We start from the raw sequence: 25,194 nt of genomic DNA, 5'->3' as shown, positions 1-25,194 counted from the left end.
CCCATATTAAAGGACATACTCTGGACTTAATATGTTGCTCTGGTCTCACTCCCTCCAACTGCACAGCTGATCAACTCCCCATCACTGACCACTTCCTCCTTTCATTTAATGTCACACTCCGCCTCTCTACGACCAAGCCACCACGTCTCATCTCATTCCGTTATATCAAGGCCATAAATCTTCACTCCCTCTCCTCCACCATCGCATCTATACCGGACCCGGACTACTCTTCCTCCCCTGATGAACTGGTTCTCCACTACAATAACTCGCTCACTACCATTCTCAACTCCCTCGCTCCTGTTAAAACTCGGTCTGTCTCGTTCTCCCATTCTGCCCCTTGGTTCACCCCTGAACTCCGCTCCATCAAGTCCAAAGGACATCAACTTGAGCGTCTCCATAATAAGACTGGTCTCACTGTCCACCATGACATGTACAAAAATCATATCTTATAGTATAAGGACTCTATTGCTTCAGCCAAATCTACTTACTATTCCAGTCTCATCTGTTCCAACCATGGCAACTCTAAGGCACTCTTTTCACTCCTCAACAAAAGCCTTCAACCCCCAGATCTCCTACCCCCCCATCTGTACTCTTCGGACACGTGTGACTCCCTCCTTCTGTTTCTTAATCAGAAAGTTGAAAAAATCCACCAGCACTTGTGCCCCACTCCCTCACCTTCCCCCTCCTCTGAACCTCTCCCCCACAGTCTGCCATTTTCCTCTTTCCATCTCCCTGATCCCTCTGCTATCTCTGATCTCATCTGTAAATCAAAACCATCCACATGCCAGTTAGATCCCCTCCCTACTGCCCTGGTCATATCCTGCCTCCCCTCACTGCTCCCTCTTATTGCTGCCATCATCCACTCCTCTCTCACTACTGGTTCAGTTCCCTCACCCTTCAAAACTGCTGCTGTCTCCCCAATCCTCAAAAAACCTGGTTCAGATCCCAACAACTTTAATAACCTCCGTCCCATTTCCAACCTACCTTTCGTCTCCAAAATACTTGAGAAAATCGTTGCTTCTCAACTCCATTCCCATCTATCTCAAAACAGTCTATATGAACAGTTTCAATCTGGTTTCCGTCCCCGTCATAGCACTGAAACGGCCCTTCTGAAAATCACCAACGACCTTCTTATTGCAGCTGATTCTGGTTTAATCTCCATCCTCATCCTCCTTGACCTGAGTGCGGCCTTTGATACAATTTCCCATACCATCCTCCTCAATAGATTATCCTCCATCGGCATCACAGGCATCCCCCTTGACTGGTTTCACTCCTATCTCACAGACCGCACTCAGTTCATCCAACTCAAATCCTTCCGTTCCCAACCCTCCCCTGTCTCCTCTGGTGTCCCCCAGGGCTCTGTCCTGGGTCCCCTCCTTTTCATTACTTACCTCCTTCCCCTTGGCCTTATTTTCCGTAAATTTAATATTCTTTTTCACTGCTACGCGGATGACACCCAGCTCTACCTCTCCACCAAACCCAACTCCATCCTCCCTCCCTCATCCCTAACAGATTGCCTCTCTGAAGTACAAACCTGGTTCACCTCAAACTTCCTCACACTTAACAGCAATAAAACAGAAATCCTTTTAGTTGGTACTAAATCAACTCTACTCAAAGTTGACAGTTTTTCCCTCTCATTTGACAGCTCCATAGTTTCCCCCTCCCCCCAGGTGAAGAGTCTGGGTGTCATCCTCGATGGCTCACTTATCTTCAAATCCCATATCAACATCACCACCCGCACTGCCTACTTCCATCTTCGTAACATAAATCGCCTCCGTCCCTCCCTCACCCCCCACACCACCTCTATTCTTGTACATAGCCTTGTCACCTCCCGTATTGATTACTGTAACTCTCTCCTCTTTGGTCTCCCCCAGAAATCCCTCCATAAGCTCCCACTGGTCCAGAACTCAGCTGCCCGTATCATCTCCCAAACCCCCTCTTTCCACCACATCACCCCCATCCTAGAACAACTCCACTGGCTTCCAATCAACTTCCGTATCAACTTCAAAATTCTCCTTCATACCTTTAAAGCCATCCACAACCTTGCCCCTCCCTACCTGTCTGATCTCCTTCACACTGCCACCTCCACCCGCTCCCTCAGATCCTCCTCTTCCATCCACCTCACTGTCCCCTCTGCCCGGCTCACCACCATGGGGAGCAGAGCTTTCAGCCGCTCTGCTCCCAAACTCTGGAACTCACTCCCACCTCACATCCGAAATATTGACTCCCTCCCTCAGTTCAAATCCTCTCTCAAAACCCACCTTTTCAGGATAGCATTTTCACTGTAGTTGTCATGTTTTTTACTTGCACTTTTAATGGTTTTGTTATTTGTTTGCCCTTGTTTTAAATTGTTTTAAATTTGTAAAGTGTCCTTGAGTGACCTGAAAGGCGCTGTTAAATAAAATGTATTATTATTATTATTATTAAAAACATTTCCACGTTTTTTGGACGTTAAAGGACTAGTAAGTCATACATTTTACATTTTCAACTAGTTTTCTAGTCTTTTATCATTGTTTTGCTCACTTTGATGGTAGCAGTTAAATATGTGATCATTGGTCATCCCGGTCTCCTGGTATTTCCCATATTGCTCAAAATTACCTCTTTGTATCATAAAAGGAAATATTTAGAGCCAATCAGCCCATATCCCTGTTCTTTGAAACTTCAGGGTGCTGTTGGGAGCTATAGGAAGGACAGCATTTGGTGCAACGTAGACTAAATGTAACACTTTTGTATGATAAACAGGTCAATCAAGACTTCCTGCTGCTGTTTGGTGCTGAAACAGCCACCAAGTTGCTTGAAAAGTGGGACACCTCATTCAAGCCAAAAGTCATCAAAGAGGCCAAACAGCTGACTCCGTCAACTGACCTGTGTCATTTGCTAAAAGCTGCAGAGAAGCTTGCAGAGAATGATGACAATGGTACGCTTGACTGCATGTTTGTTTGACAATACTAATATTTATTTTTACGTTCTCATTTGATAAATTGTCTGATAAATTCCACCCCAAACAGACTGGGACAGTGACATGGCTTCTGTGCTGCTACTGCTTCATCTTTTGCCACCTTCAGCTGGACGGAAGAGGAGGACCAAAATAAGTCCAAGGGATGCAGCAGACAAAATGGTGCACTTTCACAAGGTAAATACTGTATGTTCCCTCACTTTTTAAAGTCCTACAAGACACTTTTTTAGCTCTGAACTTTCTATTTTTTCCTCTCCATGTGGACTATGTTTACTTAGTACAGGCCTATTGTTCAGGAGTCCAGTAAGGAACATGATTCAAAACTAAAGGGGTAATTTATACTCGGCATTACTGAACAGTGTATGTGTTTTTTTTTTTTTGTATCTTATTTGTTTTTAGTCATGCTGCAGCATCGATGAACACCTGCAAGAAAGAGATGGCAAACCATACATCCTTGCAGTCGGCCGAACCCAGAGCAGGATTGACACCTTTTACATCGCAGTGGACAAACAACTCATCCCCTGCCAAGCCACCAGCTCACTGGGTGCTTTTGATGAACTTTTCAAATCCCACTACGCGTTCAACTTAAATTACGACGAGTCTCTGGTTCATTTCTACAGTTTTGTGCAGACTACCATTTTCAACATTGACGCTACCTCAACAGACGAGTCACCGCGTGTTCGTGAGTTGCGTGCTACAATTTTGAATGAGAACAATGTTTAAATGTTTCATCTGTCAATCGCTGCATATCAGCAGTCAGGCTTTGATAAGTCATTTGCGACTAGGCCACAGTTTTTATCCAAGCACCAAATTTAAGTTGGCTTGTTCACAAGAAAGTTGTAGGCATCAGTTCACGTCATTTTCTGGTTTTAAAAAACATTTAAATAGTGTTCATAATGAAGATTGTTGTCAAAGTGGTGATGCAGAAACCTCAGAGTCATTTCAGGATGATTTTTTCATTCAGGATGAAGTTGCGGAAACAAGTGTCACACAGAGCCTTGAGGCTGGTTGTTCTGAAAACAATGGATCTGGTCAAAGAATGGAAGAAAAAACGAAATCCATTTTAACTACTATTGTTGGTAAACTCAGTGGTAGTGATTTGGCAAATAGTTTTGTGACATCACTTGTTAATAATTTGGAAGAATTTGCTGATGGACTGCACTGTCAGTTTAAGCAAAAAGTACTCTCCGTTGTGCCAAAAGATAATCCTGTAAGGTCTACATTGGAAAAATGTCTTGAGACTTTTGACAACCCAGTTGAGGGCTTTGATACAGAAGCTAAAAGAAAGACATATTTCAGTGCAAAATGGGGAATTGTCGAGCCAGTGGAAAGAACTTTAGGAATTCGTTATGATACAAGGTTAAATAAAAATACAGGAACTTATGACCAGGTACCAGTGAAAGACACTTTTGTGTACATTCCAATTTTGGAAACCATCAAATTTATCTGCCGCAATACTTATATTTGCGAGCTGCTGGCTAAACCAAGTGTATCAAAAAGAAGAACGATATGATGACTTCTGTGATGGAAGTTATTTTAAGTCTCATCCATTGTTTTCAAAACAACCAATATCTTTGCAAATTCAACTGTTTTACGATGACTTTGAGACAGCTAATCCACTTGGTTCCAAACGTGGGGTTCACAAAATTAGTGCAATGAACTTTGTCCTCAGAAATCTGCCTCCAAAGTAAAATTCTGCATTGATGAACATTCATTTGGTTTCATTGTTTCATGCAGAAGATGTGAAAAAACATGGCTTTGATCCTATTTTACAGCCACTGATTGATGACATAAAATTATTGGAGCGTCATGGCATTGATTTACCCTTCTCATCTGAAAAGGTCCATGGCACTATATGTCAGATAACTGGGGACAACTTGGGGATGCACACAATTTTGGGTTTTGTAGAGTCTTTCAGTGGACGTCACTACTGTCTTTGTGTTTAATTTCAAAAGAAGATGCGCAGAGTGTGTATACTGAGGATGATCCAAAGATAGTCTTACGAGGGAAAGAGCTTTTTGAAATGCACTGCAGAGAGTTGCAATCCGATCCTCAAAAGCTGCATGTGTTTGGATTAAAAAAAGAATTCAACACTGAACAGTTTACAGTTCTTTCATGTTTGCCAGACATAATGCACGACATTCTTGAAGGGGTGGCACAGTATGAGATAAAGTTGCTCTTGGAAAATCTTTCCGACAATTTTCTGCCAAAACCTGCTCTTTTGTCACGGATCTATGCTTTTGATTATGGCTACTCAGAGCGCAAAAATCGTCCAACAAGGGTGAACTTGGACAGTCCTGGCAATAGTATAGGCCTCAACTCCATTCAGACTCTTTGTCTAATAAGAAACGTTCCTTTAATTTTTGGTGACATTGTGCCAGAAGGAAATCAGAACTGGACCTTGCTATTGCTTTTACTACAAATAATTATCATCATTTTCTCTCCATCAGTTTCAATTGGCATGACTGTGCATCTAAAGCATTTAATAATGGAACACCATTACTTGTTCAAACAGTTATATCCAGGGAGAAACCTGATTCCCAAACACCACTTTATGTTGCACTACCCTACTGGAAAATTGGACCCTTAATACATGTATGGGGTATGAGAGGTGAGGCTAAACATAGGGTATTTAAAAACACCCTTAAAAACTTTAAAAACATTACAGTGTCACTTGCCAAAAAACACCAAGCATCAATAGCATACAAGTGGGAGACATGTCCTTTTAACAATGTTGAATATGGGCCCTTAAAATTGTTCAATGTTGAAGATGAGGAAATGATCACCCAAGGCTTGCCTGCTGCAGAAGACACTTTCTCTGCTAACTGGGTTATTATTAATGGGACCGAATACAGAGCAGGATTGGTCATTTGCTGTGGTTCGAAACATGACATGCCTGTGTTTTGTAGTATAAAAAAAATTGTTTTGGTCAATAGTGTCACCTTCTTTTTAGTTAACAAGCTTTTTGTTGAAAAGTTCAATGAGCATTGCCATGCCTATCAAGTCTTTGAAACCGATGAAAACAATGTTATTAGAGCAGATTCTATTGAAATTTACAAGCCCTTTGATTTACAAAGTTCTTATGGCAATGACAATGGACTTTACATTGTGCCATTATTTTATTTGTAAAAGTACAATGTTTCGATGGTGCTTGGAATGTATTAAAATTGTAATGTGAATGGAATGTATTAAAATTGTAATGTGAATGTAATGTCATCAGCTTTCTGTTTTTTTTTTCACTGATAGTAACACAATTGCACTTCAATGTGCTATAAGTATTAGATACTAAATACAGATTAGAATTTAAAAACTCATAGAGCACTCTAAAGTCTCATACAATAACACTGTAAATGTTATAAAGTAACACTGTTAGTGAAAAAGAGTTAACACAATTCAGTGTGAAAATGAACACTTAAAATTGTTATAAATAACACCATGGATGTTATGAAGTAACACTCCCAGTGAAAAGAGTTAACCTTATCCAGTGTTATAGTGAACACTTAAAAGTGTCCTAAACAACACCACAAGTGTTATGAAATATCACTCCCAGTGAAAAGAGTTAACACAGTACAGTGTAGAAATTAACACTTAGAGTGTTAGATTTTTAACACCACAATGTAGTTAAAATATTAACACTTTGCAAAGTGTTGATTTAACTCAGAACCAGTGAGGATTATATAAACACTGGAAAAGTGTTCCAGAAAAGTTGCACACACACACACAGACACACACTAGAGCCCGACCGATAAGGGATTTTTAAGGCCGTTACCGATAAAAATATTTGGTGATTTATAAATCCGATATTCCGATATATCGGACGATATATATAAAAAAAGGGAAATCCAGAAACGCGTATTAAAACATAAACAGATTTACCTAACATTGGTTATTTGGAGTCCTTTATGAGTCCTCACTAAAATAATAAGGTAATGCAGTTCAAAAATAAACTTTATTTTGTTATTTTATTGTCACAATAGAAAAGTCAAAATCTAAATTTATTAAATTTCTCATATATAAAATGTATAAAAATACAAACTTAAGGTATGATAATCAATGTCCTTTGAACAAAAAACCACAATGACTAAATTTTTTTATTAATTAATCGGCCGATACCGATAGTTTGGAGAATGTCTAATATTGGCCGATAATGTCGGATCGCCGATATATTTGTCAGGCTCTAAAAACTGCAGCGAACTCACCAGGTTCATCGGGGGTCTGGCCTTGGTCCGGGGCGGTCTGGCCTCGGTCCAGGGCGGTTTGGCCGTGGTCCGGGGCGGTCTGGCCTCGGTCCGGGGCGGTCTGGCCAGGGAAGGGGTTCAGGCCTGAAGGGCGGCCCAAAGGCTTCTCCTCCTCCTGATCCAGCAGGGCGATGGTAAGGGTCTCAGCCCAGAGCTCCCTGAGTCCCCTCAACCGGGTCCTCGTGTTCCCCGTGACCTGGGACAGGTCCTTTCTGAGGGCCCTGTCTGCTGTCGGAGACAGTGAGTCGCTCAGTCAATAATTCGTTATTATGCAGACACATAAATCTCAAAAGATAAATGCAAACCATACCGTGCGCACACACACACACACACACACACAGACACACACTTTAGCCCGATCGATAAAGGATTTTTAAGGCCGATTCGGATACAAATATTTGATGATTTAAAAATCCGATATTCCGATATATCGGCCGATATATATTAACAAAAGAAATCCCAGGAACGCGTAACAAAACATAAACAGATTTCCCTAACATTGGTTATTTGTAGTCATTTATGAGTCCTCACTAAAATACTAAACTAAGGTAATGCAGTTTGAAAAATAAACTTTATTTTACTGTTTTATTGTCACAACAGAAAAATCTAAATTCTTTAAATTTCTGGTAAATAAAATGTATCTAAATACAAATTTAAGATATGAAAATCAATCTCCTTTGAACAAAAACACAATAACTAAAAACAATAAATACATTTAATTTTTTTAATATTGATTAATCGGCCGATACGATAGTTTGGAAAATGCCTAATATCGACCGGTAATATCGGACCGCCGATATATTAGTCTGGCTCTAACACACACACACACACACACACACAAACACACACACACACACACACACACACACACACACACACACACACACACACACACACACACACACACACACACACACACACGCACGCACACACACAGATTAAAAAAAACTGCAGCGAACTCACCAGGTTCATCGGGGGTCTGGCCTCGGTCCGGGGGGGGCTGGACTCGGTCCGGGGCGGTCTGGACTCGGTCCGGGGCGGTCTGGCCTCGGTCCGGGGCGGTCTGGCCTCGGTCCGGGGCGGTCTGCACTCGGTCCGGGGCGGTTTGGCCGTGGTCCGGGGCGGTTTGGCCTCGGTCCGGGGCGGTCTGGCCTCGGTCCGGGGCGGTCTGGCCTCGGTCCGGGGCGGTTTGGCCGTGGTCCGGGGCGGTCTGGCCTCGGTCCGGGGCGGTCTGGCCGTGGTCCGGGGCGGTCTGGCCGTGGTCCGGGGCGGTCTGGACTCGGTCCGGGGCGGTCTGGCCGTGGTCCGGGGCGGTCTGGCCTCGGTCCGGGGCGGTCTGGCCGTGGTCCGGGGCGGTCTGGCCGTGGTCCGGGGCGGTCTGGCCGTGGTCCGGGGCGGTCTGGTCTTGGTCCTGGGCGGTCTGGCCTCGGTCCGGGGCGGTCTGGCCAGGGAAGGGGTTCAGGCCTGATTGGCGGCCCAAAGGCTTCTCCTCCTCCTGATCCAGCAGGGCGATGGTACGGGTCTCAGCCCAGAGCTCCCTGGGTCCCCTCAACCGGGTCCTCGTGTTCCCCGTGACCTGGGACAGGTACTTTCTGAGGGCCCTGTCTGCTGTCGGAGACAGTGAGTCGCTCAGTCAATGTTTCGTGAATATATTGACACATAAAACTCAAAAGATAAATGCATGCAATACAGCACGCACGTAATCGCGCGCGCGCACACACACACACACATTAGAGGCCGACCGATAAAGGTATAAATGTATGTTTCTGGAATTCCAGAAACGCGTAACAAAACATAAACGGATTTCCCTAACATTGGTTATTTGTAGTCATTAATGAGTCCTCACTAAAATAATGAGGTAATGCTGTTTAAAAAGAAACTTTATTTCATTATTTTATCGTCACAATAGAAAAGTCAAAATCAAAATGTATCAAATTTGTCATAAATAAAATGTATTACAAACTTAAGATATGAAAATCAATGTCCTTTGAACAAAAACACAATAACTACAAAAACATATACATATTTTATTTTTTTTAATATTAATTAATCTTGTTTTATTTTCAAAACAGAAAAGTCAAAATCGAAATTCATTAAATTTCTCATAAATAAAATGTATAAAAATACAAACTTAAGATATGAAAATCAATGTCCGTTGAACAAACCACAATAACTAAAAACAATATGTATATTTTTATTTTTTTTAATATTTATTAATCGGCCGATACCGATAGTTTGGAAAATGCCTAATATCAGCCGATAATATCGGACCACCGATATATTTGTCGGGCTCTAACACACACACACACACACACACACACACACACACACACACACACACACACACACACACACACACACACACACACACACACACGCAGGTACAAACACAGACACGAACAGATTAAAAAAACTGCAGCAAACTCACCAGGTTCATCTGGGGTCTGGCCTTGGTCCGGGGCGGTCTGGCCTCGGTCCGGGGCGGTCTGGCCGTGGTCCGGGGGGGTCCGGCCTTGGTCCGGGGTGGTCTGGCCTGGGTCCGGGGGGGTCTGGCCTTGGTCCGGGTCATTCGCCTCTTCATTTGTCTCCATCCATCTGATCACCACCTAGGACACAAACACACGCCATCAGGAACCCTTCGGGTCAAACACATTTTTGTTTGGTTGTTTTGCTGTCTTTCTTTTTATTTGTAAAGCACTTTGTAGCTCTGTTTAGAAAAGCAATGCATAAATAAAGGTTATTAGTTGAGTGCTGAATGCAGCGCTCAACTATTGTTCTTCATAAGTTTTATTCTTTCTTTATTATTCTCTACAAACTTTGGGACCTATCTCCTTCCTCAATTTTTCACCTAGAGACTCCATTCACATTTTTAAATATTCAGAATAGCTTGGAATCGCGCGTTTCTCTTCAGATTTTGAAAATATTTTATACTTTTTGAGATATTCTACTTTTAATTATTTTTTATAACATGGGAGTCAATGGGAGGACGGCAGAGCCGTCCTCTGGTACTTAGTAACGTTACGTAACTAAATCAATTTTCAACCGTTTATCTTCGTTCAAACCATTTAACAAATCTACACACTTTTATCTTCCATAATATCTAAACGGAATTTCGATATCATTTAAACTTTGTTCAGAATCACACTTTTAGTTTCATACCGCTTCGTTTTCAGCTGTTTTCATTGAAGACGTCAATGCCCATTCTGATACACCTACTTCTTATAACTTCTTAACTCAATCCTTTTTCAACCGTTTATCATCGGTCAAACCATTAGACAAATCTATACACTTGTATCTTCAATACTATCCCAACGGAATTTCAATAGCATTTATACTTTCTCCAAAGTCACAGTTTTAGTTTCAAACCGGCATCGTTTTCAGTTGCTTATAATAATTTAGGTAACCATAGCAACGCCGATAAACAAACCCGCAAAGCACAATCCCTACAGAGTTCGCCGCGCTACGGCCACCCGGCACGTTTCAGATACAGCACAGCGCTTTTCATAATATTTTCAAACTCACTTTGCACTAAAACACTAATTTTCTGCAGGAAATGCATTTTCTAGTTGTTATTATTATCTTATATCGAGGAGCGTGGCCCCGTGATGTCAGAGGGCCGCCGCGGTGACGTCGTCACGGGGACGTCGTCAAGGGGACGTCGTCACGGGGACGGAATGTTTGGGTATACATTCTTTTGAAAATGGCAAAAATATGCTGAAGCATAAATCAATAATTTTGATGTTTTTTCGAATAGAAAAGTTCAAGAAAAACATGCATAAACGTATTTATAGATCATATACATATGTATCATATATATTTTTTATAAAGCACTGATATTAAATGTGTACAATCGTATGTGTGTATTTGAGTGTGTGTGTGTGGGGGTGTGGGGGTGTGTGTGTGTGTGTGTGAGTGTATGTGTGTGTGTGTGTGTGTGTGTTGCCTGCACTTCTTTAAAGAAAGTCAGTTGGACCCTAACTTAATATAATCATGTACAACCACAAGTTTTTACAGAATACAAATGTGCGTCTGCAGACTCAAAGTGTGCGTGTGCGGTTGGCGTGGTGTCCTCTCCTTCCTCACCTGTGCCGGACGCTGTTCTCCGGGGGGCGACGAGGGGTCCCCACACAGGGTCTCCTGGTCTTCCTCCTGTCTCTCTTCCTGTCTCTTCCTCACCATAGTGGATCTCTCAGTTTGTTGCTGTCACTGGTTATTGATATGCAGCTCAGTCGTTGCTCTCTGATCACCACTGAGGACTGGAATGAGGAGCGGGGACTTATATATAGAAGCGGTGATGTCACAACGGCCCGTCGGGTTCCGACCGGCCAGAGGTGGTACCTGATGTTGATTCGTCGTCGCAGGCAACTGGATTTGTTTTTATTGCAATCTACCGAATAGGCCTTTTAATAACTCAAATGGAAACCACTGAAATAAGAATATTACTTTAATACAAAAAGTTGACAATAACACAGTCGTGTTTACAAAGTCACCATTTGAAATTTGTTCTCCCAAGTCCATCAGCTGTTTCCAAATCTATTCATGTTTTATACCCAAACATTTGCATCAACACTCACAGTGGGGCAAAGAAAGACCATTCATTAGTTTGTCTCTGATCAATTCTATTGATACTCAAACACAAGTTTGAGAGTGTCATTCTTCAACCGAGGCCTGAGGCCCTTCCCCTCAGCCTTCTGTGTGGCTTCCCCCTCCTTCTCAGCCTCAACGACTAAATCTTGATGTTCAGGGTTGTTCTGGGGGCGTCGTTGGTGATGACGGCTTTGGTTTCGGCCCAGGCCATCTTAATGTGTCTGAAGGGGTTCCGTCCTGAAGGGCCTGAAAGGCTTCACCTCCTCCTGATCCGTCAGGGCGATGGTATGTGTTTCAACCCTCTGCTCACCCGGACCCTCACGTTCCCCAATACCTGGGACCGGTCCTTTCTCGGGGCCCTGTCTGCTGTCAGAGACCGTGAGAGAGACGCTCAGTCAATGTTTCGTGATTATGGTGATGTATAAAACTCAAAAGATAAATGCACACACACACACACACACACACACACACACACACACACACACACACACACACACACACACACACACACACACACACAGAGTTTGAGATGGTCATTCTATCTAGATCAACTGGGGACAAGTCCCTCCTGAAATCAACACCCATGTTACCCCCTATGTTTTATTCAATACATTTCGACAATGTTACCCCTTATGGGTTTTTCATGACGACAGATAAAAAACCAGAGTGTTACCCTTTACGTTTCATTTGATAAAAACGACAGTGTTACCCCTTATGTTTTTTCCCATGATGACTGATGAAAAACAACAGTGTTACCCCTTATATTTTATTTGACCAGAACTATTCTTTTTTTTTTTCAAATGTTTTTTTAATGACAACGTTACCCATTATGTATTATTAAAGTATCTATCTATCTATCTATCTATCTATCTATCTATCTATCTATCTATCTATCTATCTATCTATCTATCTATCTATCTATCTATCTATCTATCTATCTATCTATCTATCTATCTATCTATCTATCCCCTTATATTTTATTGACAAAGACAACAGTGTTACCCCTTATGTTTTTATTCATGACGACCGATAAAAAAACAACAGTGTTACCCCTTATGTTTTTTTTCCTGACGACCAATAAAAAACAACAGTGTTACCCCTTATGTTTTTATTCATGACGACCGATAAAAAAACAACAGTGTTACCCCTTATGTTTTTTTTCCTGACGACCTATAAAAAACAACAGTGTCACCCCTCATGTTTCATTTGATAAAAACGACAGTGTTACCCCCTATGTTTTAATGGATAAATATCGACAGTGTTACCCCATATGTTTTTTTCATGACGACCAATGAAAAAGGAAATTTTTACCCCTTATGTTTCATTTGATAAAAACGAAGGTGTTACCCCTCATGTTTCATTTGATAAAAACGACAGCGTTACCCCTTGTATTTCTTTTCATGACGACCAAAGAAAAACAACAGAGTCATCCCCTATGTTTTATTGGATAAATATAGACAGTGTTACCCCTTATGTTTATTTCATGATAGCACATAAAAAACGACAGTTACCCCTCATGTTTTTTCCCTGTTGACCAATAAACAATGAAAGTGTTTTTGCGGGGATCCGAACCTGAGCTGTTAACCTCCTAACTTATCAATGCACCATCAAGACACTGAATTAAAGGTCCCATGACATGTTATTTTATGTATTCTTTAATATAGGTATTAGTGGGCAACTAACACAGTATTCAAAGACGTTCCCGAAATTCAGCCGTGGTGCAGAGTTACAGCCACTCCGAGCCAGTCGCACATTGAGCTTCCCCCAAATGCGCTGTTTCGGTGGGCGTGTCAAGGAGGAGGTTGGGGGTGTGGCCCTGAGCAGCTTGCAGCCACGTGCGCTCTGTTTACGGTGGTTGTATCGCAATGGCTCGTAGAAACCCAGTCGTTCAAGCCTTTCAGTTTGACCCAGAATCGGATCCGGATTACGAAGCACCTGAAGAAGTTGGTACTCAGCGGCTACAGCAGGACGTCTCTGAATGGTAATTTAAAATATTGTGTCTGGATACGGTACTTTAGTTGGTTTGTTTATGTATGCGGTTATCATGTGCTAATGCTAGCCTACATTGTTGGCTTTTAAAGTTGCTGATTTGCTATCGTTACAACGTTATATTAGCATCTATATCAGTCATCTTTGTAGTTTAGAGAAGTCACTGGCTCATTTAATGGGTGAATTTCAACCTATATTGAAGTCATGTTACACGTAACCCATGATTTACTCGTGAAGATTTACGTCTAACATCAGCTTGTCCACTGTCATATGTATAGCTATAGACACTAACCAGAGCCACTATAGTCAGACCTCTGCCATTATTACATCTACCTTTATTTTATGGATAGGTGCCATTGTGGAAAATGTGCGACCATGCCCACAGAAGCGGAGAATATTTGCTGCATGGAGATACCGCAAGTAGCACTCTCCACTAAAATGGAAACTATTTTGTCTCATTTGACAAATAATGCTTAAAAATAAAACTTACCCTTTCAAATTCTAATTAGGTTACTAGAAGACTACGGGAGGTCGAACTACAGCTAACGTGTATGGTTGACCATCCTGGATTGGAGCCGGTCTGCCTAAATGTTTACTCTATTCAGAATGCCAGCCAAATATATAGAGCCGACTATGGTCCTCTAAATTTGAGAAGAATACACAAGTAAGTTGTGCATTGTTATAGAATTTAATAAAATAAATGAAGTTGTTCTCAATCTTGTGCCTAATTTTGTGAAGATGTATTTATATCCGAGCTAAAAAAAACAACTTAAAATAGTAACAGAACAAACCAGCCATAGGAGCATAGTAATATTTATTTTCATAACACAAAGCAATGATAAATCTGCAAGACTTAATCTCTGAATCAATTGTTCAGTCGCTACAGGTATCTCTCCTATCGTTCCTTTGTAAGCTGGTGCTGGGGCCTCCTGGGACGCAGTATCCGGGTTGTGATTCCAGCTTGTGTGGTCCCCCTCCGAGTTTCCTGCTGAGGAAGGCCACTATGTCGGTTTTAAACGTCCCCCCGTTTGAACCTTGACACAAGGCTGCTGAGGACCGCCTCCTTGTCAGGCTTCTCATACTGTGCCGTTAGGGGCTCTGGAACAGGGATCTCCAACAGGGCCTCTGTGTGGCGTAGGGTTGGGAAAGACTTCCTCAAAAATGACATCTATGATGTCATCAACGTAACCTGTATCGAAAAACATTTTAGAAATCCAAAATATGTGTCGTTTGAATTGATTTGAACCCAAAGGTCTGCTGTGTTTTTTGTGGTTTAGCTCTGCACTCTCCCTTCCTAGCCTTTGCAAAGGAGATTTTATAAATTGGTACTCCTTCCTTTGTTTCGGCCTGTGGTCGGTCCACATTGTGATTTGAATGCATAGCAGCCAGGTAGAGTCTGGAAGTACAAGACAAAACATGTCAATATTGACAGATATTTTAGGCTACAATTCCAAAAAGTATTTAGTAAACAAACTTTCTTTAACCTGCACAGCATTCCAATAAAGGGAAAGACAACATTTTTGGGGGCAAAGCGAAGAATAACCGCATGGAAAGCCTCCAAAGATGAAGTTCGGTGGTGGGGGCTCAGTTTTGCAACATCCTTCAGCGCCCTTTTATTGGTCAGCAACTTCTCCAACTTGGAGAAAGTTGGAGTTGCTGCAGACAATAAGAAAATATGATATTAGAAAACCATTACCCATACAGTAAAGAATACCTCAACCATGTCCTCTGGTAAATTTCTGAAAGCCACTAAATAACTGTATTTGTCTGTTCACTGTTTTGACATTTAGCCTTTATATTGGTGAAATACCTGCTTGAAGCCATTTACTCCGGTCACTTGTCTGGCGGATCGCATGCTCGCACTTGGGGTAAAGAGGATCTTCATGTACATGGACATCTCGAACATGGTTCAGGATCGAGGTCCACTTTGCGATTCTCCCTGGCCCGGAGGTTGAGCCTGCTGCAGTCCAGTATATGTGGTTGTTGATGCTCTTCATCCACTTCTTGAGTTTCTCACCGTCTTTCTGCATACTGATTGCCAACAGCTTCTTTGAAATACCTACAATGAAAGCAAAGTACTTTCCACTTAGTTAAGATACTCATAAACTGAGTGATTATTCGATTGTAGCATTTGATAATTTCAAAGCATTTCTTACCATTTACTCAGTGTCACAATTTTAAAATGAAGGACCACCAAATGGGAGCTTTTCGCAAGCTTCAAAACATCAGGTCCTTCTCACCAAAAGGATATCACTAACAAATCAAAGAAAGGAAAAGGCTGGAGAAACATACCTTTTGCAAAGTGCCAGACATTGTAGTAATGGGTCATGTTTCTCTCCCTGAGGAACTTCTGTACTTGAGGATGACGATCAGTGACAATGCAGTCAAGGTTGACGCCACGCGACTCCAGTAAGGCTAGACTCCTCTTCAGTCCCTCCTTCTCCATATGGGTGCTACCACCAACTTCGTTGCTCTGTTAACACAGAAAAAATATATATTAATAGAATATGCATGTTAGACTTTGAAATTACAACCAATAACCCCTTTACAATATCCTTTTTGACAACTCACCTGGACCAACTGAATGTCCACAATGGTGTTAGTATGGAGATCCATCATTGTGTAACTCCCATACTTTGCAGAGTGACCTATTTTTGTTCAAATAGGGAAATTAGTGTAGTAATCACCCTCCAATACTTTGGTATTATGTCTGACTTTATTTAGGTCACTTCTTTTAACTTCAAACAATATTGAACACCTGTATAAAATGCACTATTTCAGTTAGGTATCAATACCTGGAGAGTCAGCTCTCATGTCACCACCAAGTATCACTATTTCCTCCTGACTTAGCCACTGCAGATTCAAATCATTTAGGACTTTCCACTGGTGAATAACTGCTGGTTCAATGAAACTTTTGGCATGGTGGCGAAATGTTTCATACCGAAACAACTAGCTTCATTTCCTTGAAGACCTTTTGGTGTGGGGGGATAAATAATACATGTAATTAGATCTATATTGAAGCAATTCACAGTCACACATTTACAGTTCCTCATCATTTACCTTTTCAATTTTTAGGAAAGATGCACCACTCAGGTACACAGCGGCAGAAAGGTGCAGATTTCCAGCTGGCGTGCTCCCAAGGATAGGCTGGCTATTCCCAAGGGCGTCAGTTTGTTTTTAGAAGTGGTGGGGACAATAACCATAAGCTTGAGTGTGGTCTGAAAAGTGCTGGGTACCCTTATGTAAGCTATTCATCCATTCAACGCTGCATTACAATATGCTCTACAGTGTATTGTCAGGTGTTGAAATTATTCGAATATTCGAATACTGGTTCGGAAAATTAGTATTTGAAGCTTAAATCAGTATTCGGAGCTTCGTTATTTTTTTTTTCCACGTAGGTGACTTTACCAGAGCGAGGGAGGCAAACTATAAGCGTCAGCGTCACCAAGCAGAGAAGCGAGAGAGGTGGAGGAAGAATAGATATCTTGTTTCCCTTTACTTTATAACACAACATTAGCGGGATCTCTGGAGGAAAAGTAATACTTAAAACCTTAGCTTAGTTGTTTGTTTACGTTCGCTGTACAGCGCCGCGCCAATCAACTGTGACTGGCTTGCTGCAGAGCGTGAGCGTCTTGGGAATACCCGGTCAATATAATGGATATAATATGGACACATAAGACAATCAATATTCGGTATTTGTTATGGATTTATTGTACAAATTCCCTGAAAAGATGCACGTTCCAGGATGAATCGAAAAGCTCCCGTAAGGGCTGAGATGACAGAGAACAGCTGATTTGGAACGGAGCAACAGTTGTTCGCTTTCACGGGGGAAAACTAAGGAACTTCAACCTACTTAGGCCTACTAATTAACGTTCAAAAAGCTATTAAACAAAATATGCAGATACTGTCAAAATCGGTTCCAGGGAGTATATAAGGATTATTAATGTTGTTTTTGATGGTGTTTTTTTCTGGAACGAGTATTCGAATATTCGCTCGGAAAAACCAACGAGTATTCGAAGCCTGAAAAATGGCATTCGGGCCAGCCCTATGAAGATCCTATTCGAACAATAAAAGTTGAAAACCACAGTTTGTGTTTTGGCTTGTTTTGCAAAACAGCGTTGGAAACACCAGGGTATTGGCTCGGGATATGTAGGCCTAATACTAATACACACAGGACAAAGAACAGTGTTGGCAATTTAACACTTATCTTGACATCGACAGAGTTTACCAGACAAACAATGCCAGACTGTAAAGGGGGTACGAAATGAAACGAGGTACTGAGCATCAGCCTTTTGAAGACGCGCAAGGGCTGCTGGTAGCATATGTTATGCTGCATTAAAAAAATAAAAATACAAGCACCCAGAGGAGAATTGCATCTGCCAAATCCTGACCACCAGTAAACACTTGCGAAGGACCAATGTAGACTTCACTCGTTACAACATCATAAGAAAATTGTCCGCAAATAAAATCCCCTTCAGTTTAGGATAATCACACAGGTTATGCGAGAACATATTTATGTCAGGATAGGCCTACCAGGCTCCAAGTCGTCACATATCTCAATCAGACAAAACCAACTATAACCACATTGGCATAGCAATCGCACCGTGTGTAGCTGCTACTAGCTGCAATCTATATATACAACGCACCAACCAGAATCAGATCAAAATCGCTTGGGACCGTTGGTAACCTTTGGCCAGGTCATCACGATTCACGAGCAAACAGAACCAGCAGCAAAGTTTACGTAAACCAATTTCTTACCTTATGTGGCCCTCCACATGCAGGCTAGATGACGTATCCATATCGATATCCAGTGTCACAAACATGCTTTTTATAGGAAGCAAAAGGACCGGCTATTTTCTGAATAAAAATGTCAATTTTGGCTGTCTGTCTTGAAACTTCTCCAGTGCGTTCACCCCAAAATGCAACGGGACGACAAGATCCCATACAAAGTGAACGTATAGACGCGTATCGGGCGAATATTTTTGATTTGTCGCGCCACACTTTCGCCGTGCACAGGCAAGCGCGTTCACGAGGATTTGTGGCGCGAAAAATTTCAACTTTGACACGAATTTCGCGTGATGACAGCCAATCAGCGTTCAACAGCGTGGCCACTGAGTGACATGTGTAACGTAACAGCCAATCAGCGTTCAACCGTCAAACTAAGCGCAGTACAGTCCGGGGTGTACTGCAGCATGGAGGAGAAAGTGATTGTTGCCGTTTGCGACTCTCGGAGCTCTATATATAATAGTATATAATATAATATAACTGTATATATAATATCAATCACGGCCAAAAGCTCTGTGTGCCTCCGGATGGCCGTAGCGCAGGGAGCTCATAGGGATTGGGCTTCTCGGGAGTCAGGGTTTGTTTACCGGCGTTGCCATGGGTTCCGGTCTTGTGTGTTCCAACGGTTTATTAGGTAGGCCTATCTAATAAATGATGTCTTCGAGCGCGCCTATCACATGATTTTAGACTCGACGATTTCGGTTGAGTATGTGGGGATTTTTTTTTTTTTTTTTTCTTCCCCTTTTTTAAAAGTGGTGGGGACAAAATTCGTTTTTCAAATAGTGGGGGGGACATGTCCCCCCCGTCCCCCCCGTAATCGACGCCCATGGCTATTCCAGCGTCTTCCGAGTGTGCAATGGGGGCACTGCTGCTTCACAGACAGGAATGTCCCCAGCCTTTGGGTTGTAACTTCACATGCCCCCGTGCAGACTGGACATGCATTAAACAACTCCATGATGCAGCTCTCGTACACCATGTATTTCTTGCCTCTTGCGTGTGTTGCAGTGGATGAATCTTCTCTATATCAAACCACAAAGAAAGGGAAACGCTTTGTGTTAAACTGATTGAGCTTTCATCTGGACTGTACCTTAAACCATCACCCTGTTTTCAGCTAGTTTAATTATTTTTATGCATGTAACAGGGTTGTTATATCTTTTAAATTATAATTACACAATTGCCTTTGTTTTTCTTTCTATTACCTGAAGTTTAGCTTTCCATGCCGCCTTATGCTCTATTTGATTTTGTTCTTTGTTTTGGCTCCACCTCCTTCTGTACTCCCGCCCACATTCCAGAGAACCCCATAAGTTTCCCGCGCCCCCTGCCCTCTTCCCTTTGTTCCGATACCCTTGGGAAGAGGTGTGTACATTTATTTTGTGATCAAATCTTTGACCATCTTATAGTTTATCATTATTTATATTAGTTATTTTGATTATACATTGTTTAATTGGAAGTCTGGGGTATATATCTATCCATAGTTATTAGATAGATTTCAGTGTTTTGGGGAACTTTGTGTTTTGTTGCGATGTCCTAGCATACACCTGACCCTCGTGTAGTCATGCTAGTTCCCCTTCCCCCCCTGTGTGTTTCGTAGAGGAGTTGGAGTAAGGGCACAAGTGCTAAGAGGAAGCTATTTGTACATGTGTGTATTCAGGTATGTCTTTTATTTCCAAAAATGTTGTTATAATATTGTATGTAGTCGCCCTTTGTTCCGATACCCTTGGGAAGAGAGGAGTTGGAGTAAGTGCTAAGAGGAAGCTATTTGTACATGTGTGCATTCAGATCGAATAAATGGACGTCGGAGTGCCCGAGTCCGGACAGATCGTGGGTCACGTCATTCATTAAAAAAAAAAAACACAACGCAGATTCAGCCGGTCACACTTGGTGCCGTTTGACCCGTCGGATCGCCGACCATCATCGCTTGCCTGGTCGCCGGGGTGCGCCCGCCGCTGCCTGCCCTGCTCTGCTGCTCGGCCCTATCTCCATCGTCTCCTCACCGTATTCGCCGCTGTCTGCCCTGCCCCGCCCCCTGCTGTTATAAGTGCTGAGTGCGCATGAGGTACTAGGTAGTCGTTAAGAGTGCTTAAAGGGGAAGTAAATACTGCGCTATTTTGCTATAGTTGGGTGCGTAAGAAATAAATGATTATATATATATATATATATTATTTTTTTTATGCCTTCTGTTTTACATTGGGTAGGATGAAGTGCAATACGCGCACTGAAGTGGTTGATCTGATTATGGCAAGACTGACTGGTAAAGCGAGAGACGTGGTGAAGGTATCTCTACGCAGCCACCCTGAGTTGGACTCTAGTGAATTCCCAACAGCTGTATTTGACATTCTAAAGCGCAACTTCAGTGAGCTTACGTTCTCAAGCCTCCCTATGAAAGACTTTTACAGCACTGCCCCGAGGGCTGGTGAGGACATGATGGATTACTGGATCCGCCTTAACAAGGCTGTTGATGTCGCTGATGAGTGCCTCCGTAGGCGTGGAAAGGGCGTTGAGGACCCCAGTACTGAGGTGGTCATGATGTTCATTACCCACTGCTCTGACCCCGGTCTCGCCATGTTGTTTAAGTTGAAGTCCCCTGAACTATGAACCGCAGCGGAGGTTCAGGAGACACTGGATAATCACATGACGAGTCTGAGAAGAAATGCAGCTCATGCCCAACATGCAGTGAATGTGTCAGTGTGCAGCCAGAGCCCTGTGGCTGTGTCTTCTCATCATCCCCAGCATAGTGAACCACATCAGGCCCCTTCAGTGATACACCAATCACTGCCTCATCCTGTCTCTATCGCTCCTGTCTCTGCCCATTGCCAGCCTCAGCCAGCCCACATGATAATGAACCCGTCCCAGTCCCCTCCTGTGTCCCCCCTCTATCCTGCCCCGGCTACTGTCCCTGTTCCCGTCACTGCCAGTCCCTCTGGTGTTGAGCTTGGTCCTCAGCAGGTGGACGCTATGTTTGACAGAGTCCTCTCTATGTGTACCGCTTCTCTTGCCACTGGTCAGAGGGGTCCTCGTCAGAACGCCCGCTCACAGAATCAGCAGAGTTCTCAGAGCCAGCCAACGTAGAGAGAGGGATAGCGTGGGCAGTGATGGAGTCACCCTCATTGGAGAACGAGATTTGCAATCTGTCTATGTAAATAGTTGCAGCCAGCTTCCTGAAGACAAGACGGTCATAATGGTAGGGTCGCAGAGAGTGGACAGAGCTAGTGAGTTGTTTTATGCTCCAGTGTCAGTCGGTGGCCAGTCTATATTGAAAGGAATGTTAGATTCAGGCAGCATGTCATGCACGCTTAATGAGGAGGCAGAATCCAAACTGAGAGCTGCCGGTGTTCTCCCTTGTTCTTATCCTGGGCCTGGTAATGTGGTGCTGATCAGTTGTGGTGGCCTCACTACACGGCCAAAGTGTATCTACGATCTGGATGTTGAGGTCTATGGATTTAAGTTCATTGTGCCGACATTCGTTGTTCGTGGACATGGAGATGAGTTCATCCTTGGGAGCAATGTAATCAGACCTATCAAACAGGAGATGAAGTCCACTGAGAGGTACTGGGAGCTCATCTCCTCCAGTAGCAGTGACCCAGAGTGTGAGCAGTTCCTCCAGCTCCTGAGCTGCGTTTCACGGTGGTCGGCCCTGAGCTGCCAAGTAAGATAGGCACAGTGAGGCTGAGGCAGGCTGTCACTCTCCTTCCTCAGCAGGAATATGTGGTCTGGGGGAAGTTGCCGAGCAACGGTCCTGTGTCCCCAGGGAGCACTGTGGTCGTGGAGCCCAGCTCGGCGCGGTCAACCCCAAAGAAAATTCTGGTGGGGCGTCTCGTGACACCCATGTGGGGGGATCGTTGGGTTCCTGTCAAGGTCCTGAACCCCACACACAGCCCTGTGACGCTCCGCCGCAATGTCAAGCTGGCTGACGTCTCTCCCTGTCTGGCTGTTGAGGATCTGCCCATCACTCAAGGTCTGTGCGAGACACAGTCTGATGTCTCTGGTTCTCCTACTCCTTCGAAATCCATGCTTGATCCTGTGCAGCTGCTGAAGGATCATGGGTTAGCAGACATAGACATTAGTGGCTGTGTCTGCTGATTGGAAGAAGGAGCTGGCTGAGCTGTTGTTAAAATTTCAGGATGTCTTTTCCAAGGGGAAGCTAGACTGTGGGGAGGCAAAAGACTTCGTCCACCGTATCCACCTTTCTGACGACCGTCCCTTCCGACTGCCCTACCGTAGAGTCCCTCCTGCTCATTACCACCACCTGAGAGAAGTACTGTCTGAGATGGAGATGAAAGGTATCATCAGCAAGTCTCTGAGTGAGTACGCCTCTCCACTGGTCATGGTGTGGAAGAAGAACGGGGACCTGAGAATCTGCACTGACTTTCGCTTGCTCAATGCAAAGACCGTCAGGGACGCCCACCCACTGCCCCATCAGGCTGACTGCCTTGCCGCCTTGGGGGGAATGCCTTATTCAGTACCATGGATCTGACATCAGGGTTCTATAACGTCCCTCTCCATGAGTCTGACAGGAGATTCACAGCCTTTACGACACCTCTGGGCTGGTATGAATACAATAGGCTCCCCCAGGGCCTGTGCAACAGTCCAGCGTCCTTCATGTGGATGATGCTTAGCATCTTCGGGGACCTGAACTTCTCCAGCCTCCTTTGTTACCTGGATGACCTGTTAGTAGTTGCTCCCTCTGAAGGCGAGGCCCTGAGTCGTCTGGGGGAGGTCTTCTCCCGGCTGAGGGCCAACAATCTGAAGCTGGCTCAAAAGAAGTGTCACTTTCTAAGGAGGTCTGTGAAATTTCTTGGCCATATGGTGGACAGCAGTGGCGTCTCAGTTGACCAGGAGAAAGTCAGAGTTATCTCTGGTTTCAGTAGGGAAGATCTGATGAAAGCTGATGGCTGCACACCATCACAGAAGAGGGTGAGATCTTTCCTCGGAATGGTCTTGTCCTACCAACACTTCATCCCTGGGTGTTCCTCCATCGCAAAGCCCCTCTTTGCCCTGACAGCGGGCCAGAAACGTAAGGGGAGTGGCACTGGTGGTACCAGGAGAGCTGGCACCTTCCGTGTGCTCACTCCACAGGACTGGACCCCTGTCTGTGAGAAGGCGTTTGATGATTTGAAGAGGGTGCTCCTCAATTGTGTGGTGTTGGCTCATCCAGATTTCGATAGGCCATTCATCCTCTCCACCGATGCTTCATTGGATGGCCTAGGTGCAGTCCTTTCGCAAGTTCCTGCTGGCCAGGAGAAGGCCAGGCCCATAGCGTTTGCCAGCAAGTCCCTCAGTCGCAGCCAAGCAAATTATCCTGCCCATCGAATATAATTCTTGGCTCTGAAGTGGTCTGTGTGTGACAAGTTCAGCCACTGGCTCAAAGGACACAAGTTCACTGTCTGGACTGATAACAATCCTCTCACGTTCATCATGACCAAGCCGAAGCTAGACGCCTGCGAGCAGCGCTGGGTCTCTAAGCTTGCACCATACTCTTTCGAGATCAAACATGTTCCAGGGAGACTGAATGTGGTGGCTGATGCCCTCAGCAGGGACCCCTTTGTGAAGCCTCTGAGCCAACGTCTTCTGTCTGAGCCATACTCCGGGCTGCTGGAACAGGTGTGTGAAGTGGAGGAGGGATGTGTACAGGACTCATTCCGCCTGACATGTCAGCCTCAATCATTAGGGAGCGTTGCTCCTTGTGCGGCCGTCGATGTGTCCATGTCAGAGGATCTCGTCTCCTCTCTCCTCTCCTCTTGTGATAACTGGGACTCAGCACCGAGGCAGAGGGCTGCTTCTATGAGTGACCGCTTGAGCTCGTTGATCCTTCCTGGCCAGGATTTGTTCTCCTCTCTCTCACTGGCAGACCTGCAAAACCATCAGCAGCAGGATTCGGTCGTTTCGAGAGTATTCTGCTATGTAGATAGGAAGCAGAGACCCTCCAGGCGTGAGCGCTGCAATGAGAGCCAGTGTACTCTTCGGGTTCTGAAACAGTGGGAAAAGCTCACTATACTGCATGGAGTCCTCTACAGGGTTACCAGGGATCCACTGACAAAACACAAGAGGTTCCAATACATCCTGCCTGAGTCCCTGAAGTCACAGGCATTGTCTGGTGTTCATGACCTGGCTGGTCACCAGGGTCAGTCTCGTTCTCTCTCTCTCTCGCCCGTCAAAGATTCTTCTGGTGTGATATGGAGAAGGATGTACGCGATCATGTCCGTAACTGCCACAGATGTGTTCTCAGCAAAACCCCGGAGCCCGCAGCAAGAGCCCCTCTGGAGAGCATTAAGACCACTGCCCCTCTAGAGCTCGTTTGCATTGACTTCTGGTCAGCCGAGGATAGTAACAACAAGTCTGTGGATGTGCTAGTGGTCACTGACCATTTTACCAAATTAGCACATGCTTTCCCCTGCAAGGACCAGACGGCGAGGAAAGTGGCGAAGAAGCTCTGGGACAACTTCTTCTGTGTCTACGGCTTCCCTCAGCGTCTCAACTCTGACCAGGGTGCGAACTTTGAGAGCGAGCTCATCGCTGAGCTTCTGGAGCTGGCTGGTGTCAACAAGTCTCGGGCCTCCCCCTACCATCCCATGGGGAACGGCGGCACAGAGAGGTTCAACCGCACTCTGGGCAACATGCTACGGTCTCTCCCTCCCAGAT

At 44.1% G+C, this 25,194-nt stretch overlaps 2 protein-coding genes and 1 long non-coding RNA gene across 4 annotated transcripts in view; 1 reads left to right on the top strand and 2 right to left on the bottom strand.

Moving 5' to 3' along the window:
- The window catches only part of LOC130378378 (zinc finger protein 345-like), a 151,098-nt gene that overhangs the window by 117,781 nt on the left and 8,123 nt on the right, over positions 1-25,194 (bottom strand). Inside the window, exon 13 of the mRNA XM_056585155.1 lies at positions 19,103-19,116. Within this exon, the coding sequence (XP_056441130.1) occupies positions 19,103-19,116 (14 nt within the window). The remainder of the gene's footprint in view (positions 1-19,102; positions 19,117-25,194) is intronic.
- LOC130378388 (uncharacterized) lies at positions 1,777-6,145 on the top strand. Its single transcript, XR_008894679.1, has 3 exons — positions 1,777-2,917; positions 3,009-3,133; positions 3,356-6,145. It is a non-coding gene; the product is annotated as an uncharacterized LOC130378388 (long non-coding RNA).
- LOC130378379 (uncharacterized) lies at positions 14,482-19,065 on the bottom strand. 2 transcript variants are annotated; one of them, XM_056585156.1, is made up of 7 exons: positions 16,831-19,065; positions 16,566-16,741; positions 16,342-16,418; positions 16,063-16,243; positions 15,581-15,829; positions 15,255-15,426; positions 14,482-15,166 (listed from the first exon to the last, which is right to left on the bottom strand). In XM_056585156.1, exons 2-7 carry the CDS (start codon positions 16,582-16,584, stop codon positions 14,977-14,979), a joined length of 888 nt encoding a protein of 295 aa, XP_056441131.1. In that variant the 5' UTR covers positions 16,585-16,741; positions 16,831-19,065; the 3' UTR covers positions 14,482-14,976. The 2 variants fall into 2 exon arrangements, with proteins under 2 accessions (XP_056441131.1, XP_056441132.1); XM_056585157.1 differs by having other exon boundaries at positions 16,566-19,065.

The sequence above is a fragment of the Gadus chalcogrammus genome, unplaced genomic scaffold (genome assembly GCF_026213295.1).
Source record: "Gadus chalcogrammus isolate NIFS_2021 unplaced genomic scaffold, NIFS_Gcha_1.0 GACHA074, whole genome shotgun sequence".
Taxonomy (NCBI): domain Eukaryota; kingdom Metazoa; phylum Chordata; class Actinopteri; order Gadiformes; family Gadidae; genus Gadus; species Gadus chalcogrammus.
The sequence above is the reverse complement of the archived record's forward strand: the minus strand, read 5'-3'. Positions and strand labels throughout refer to the sequence as shown.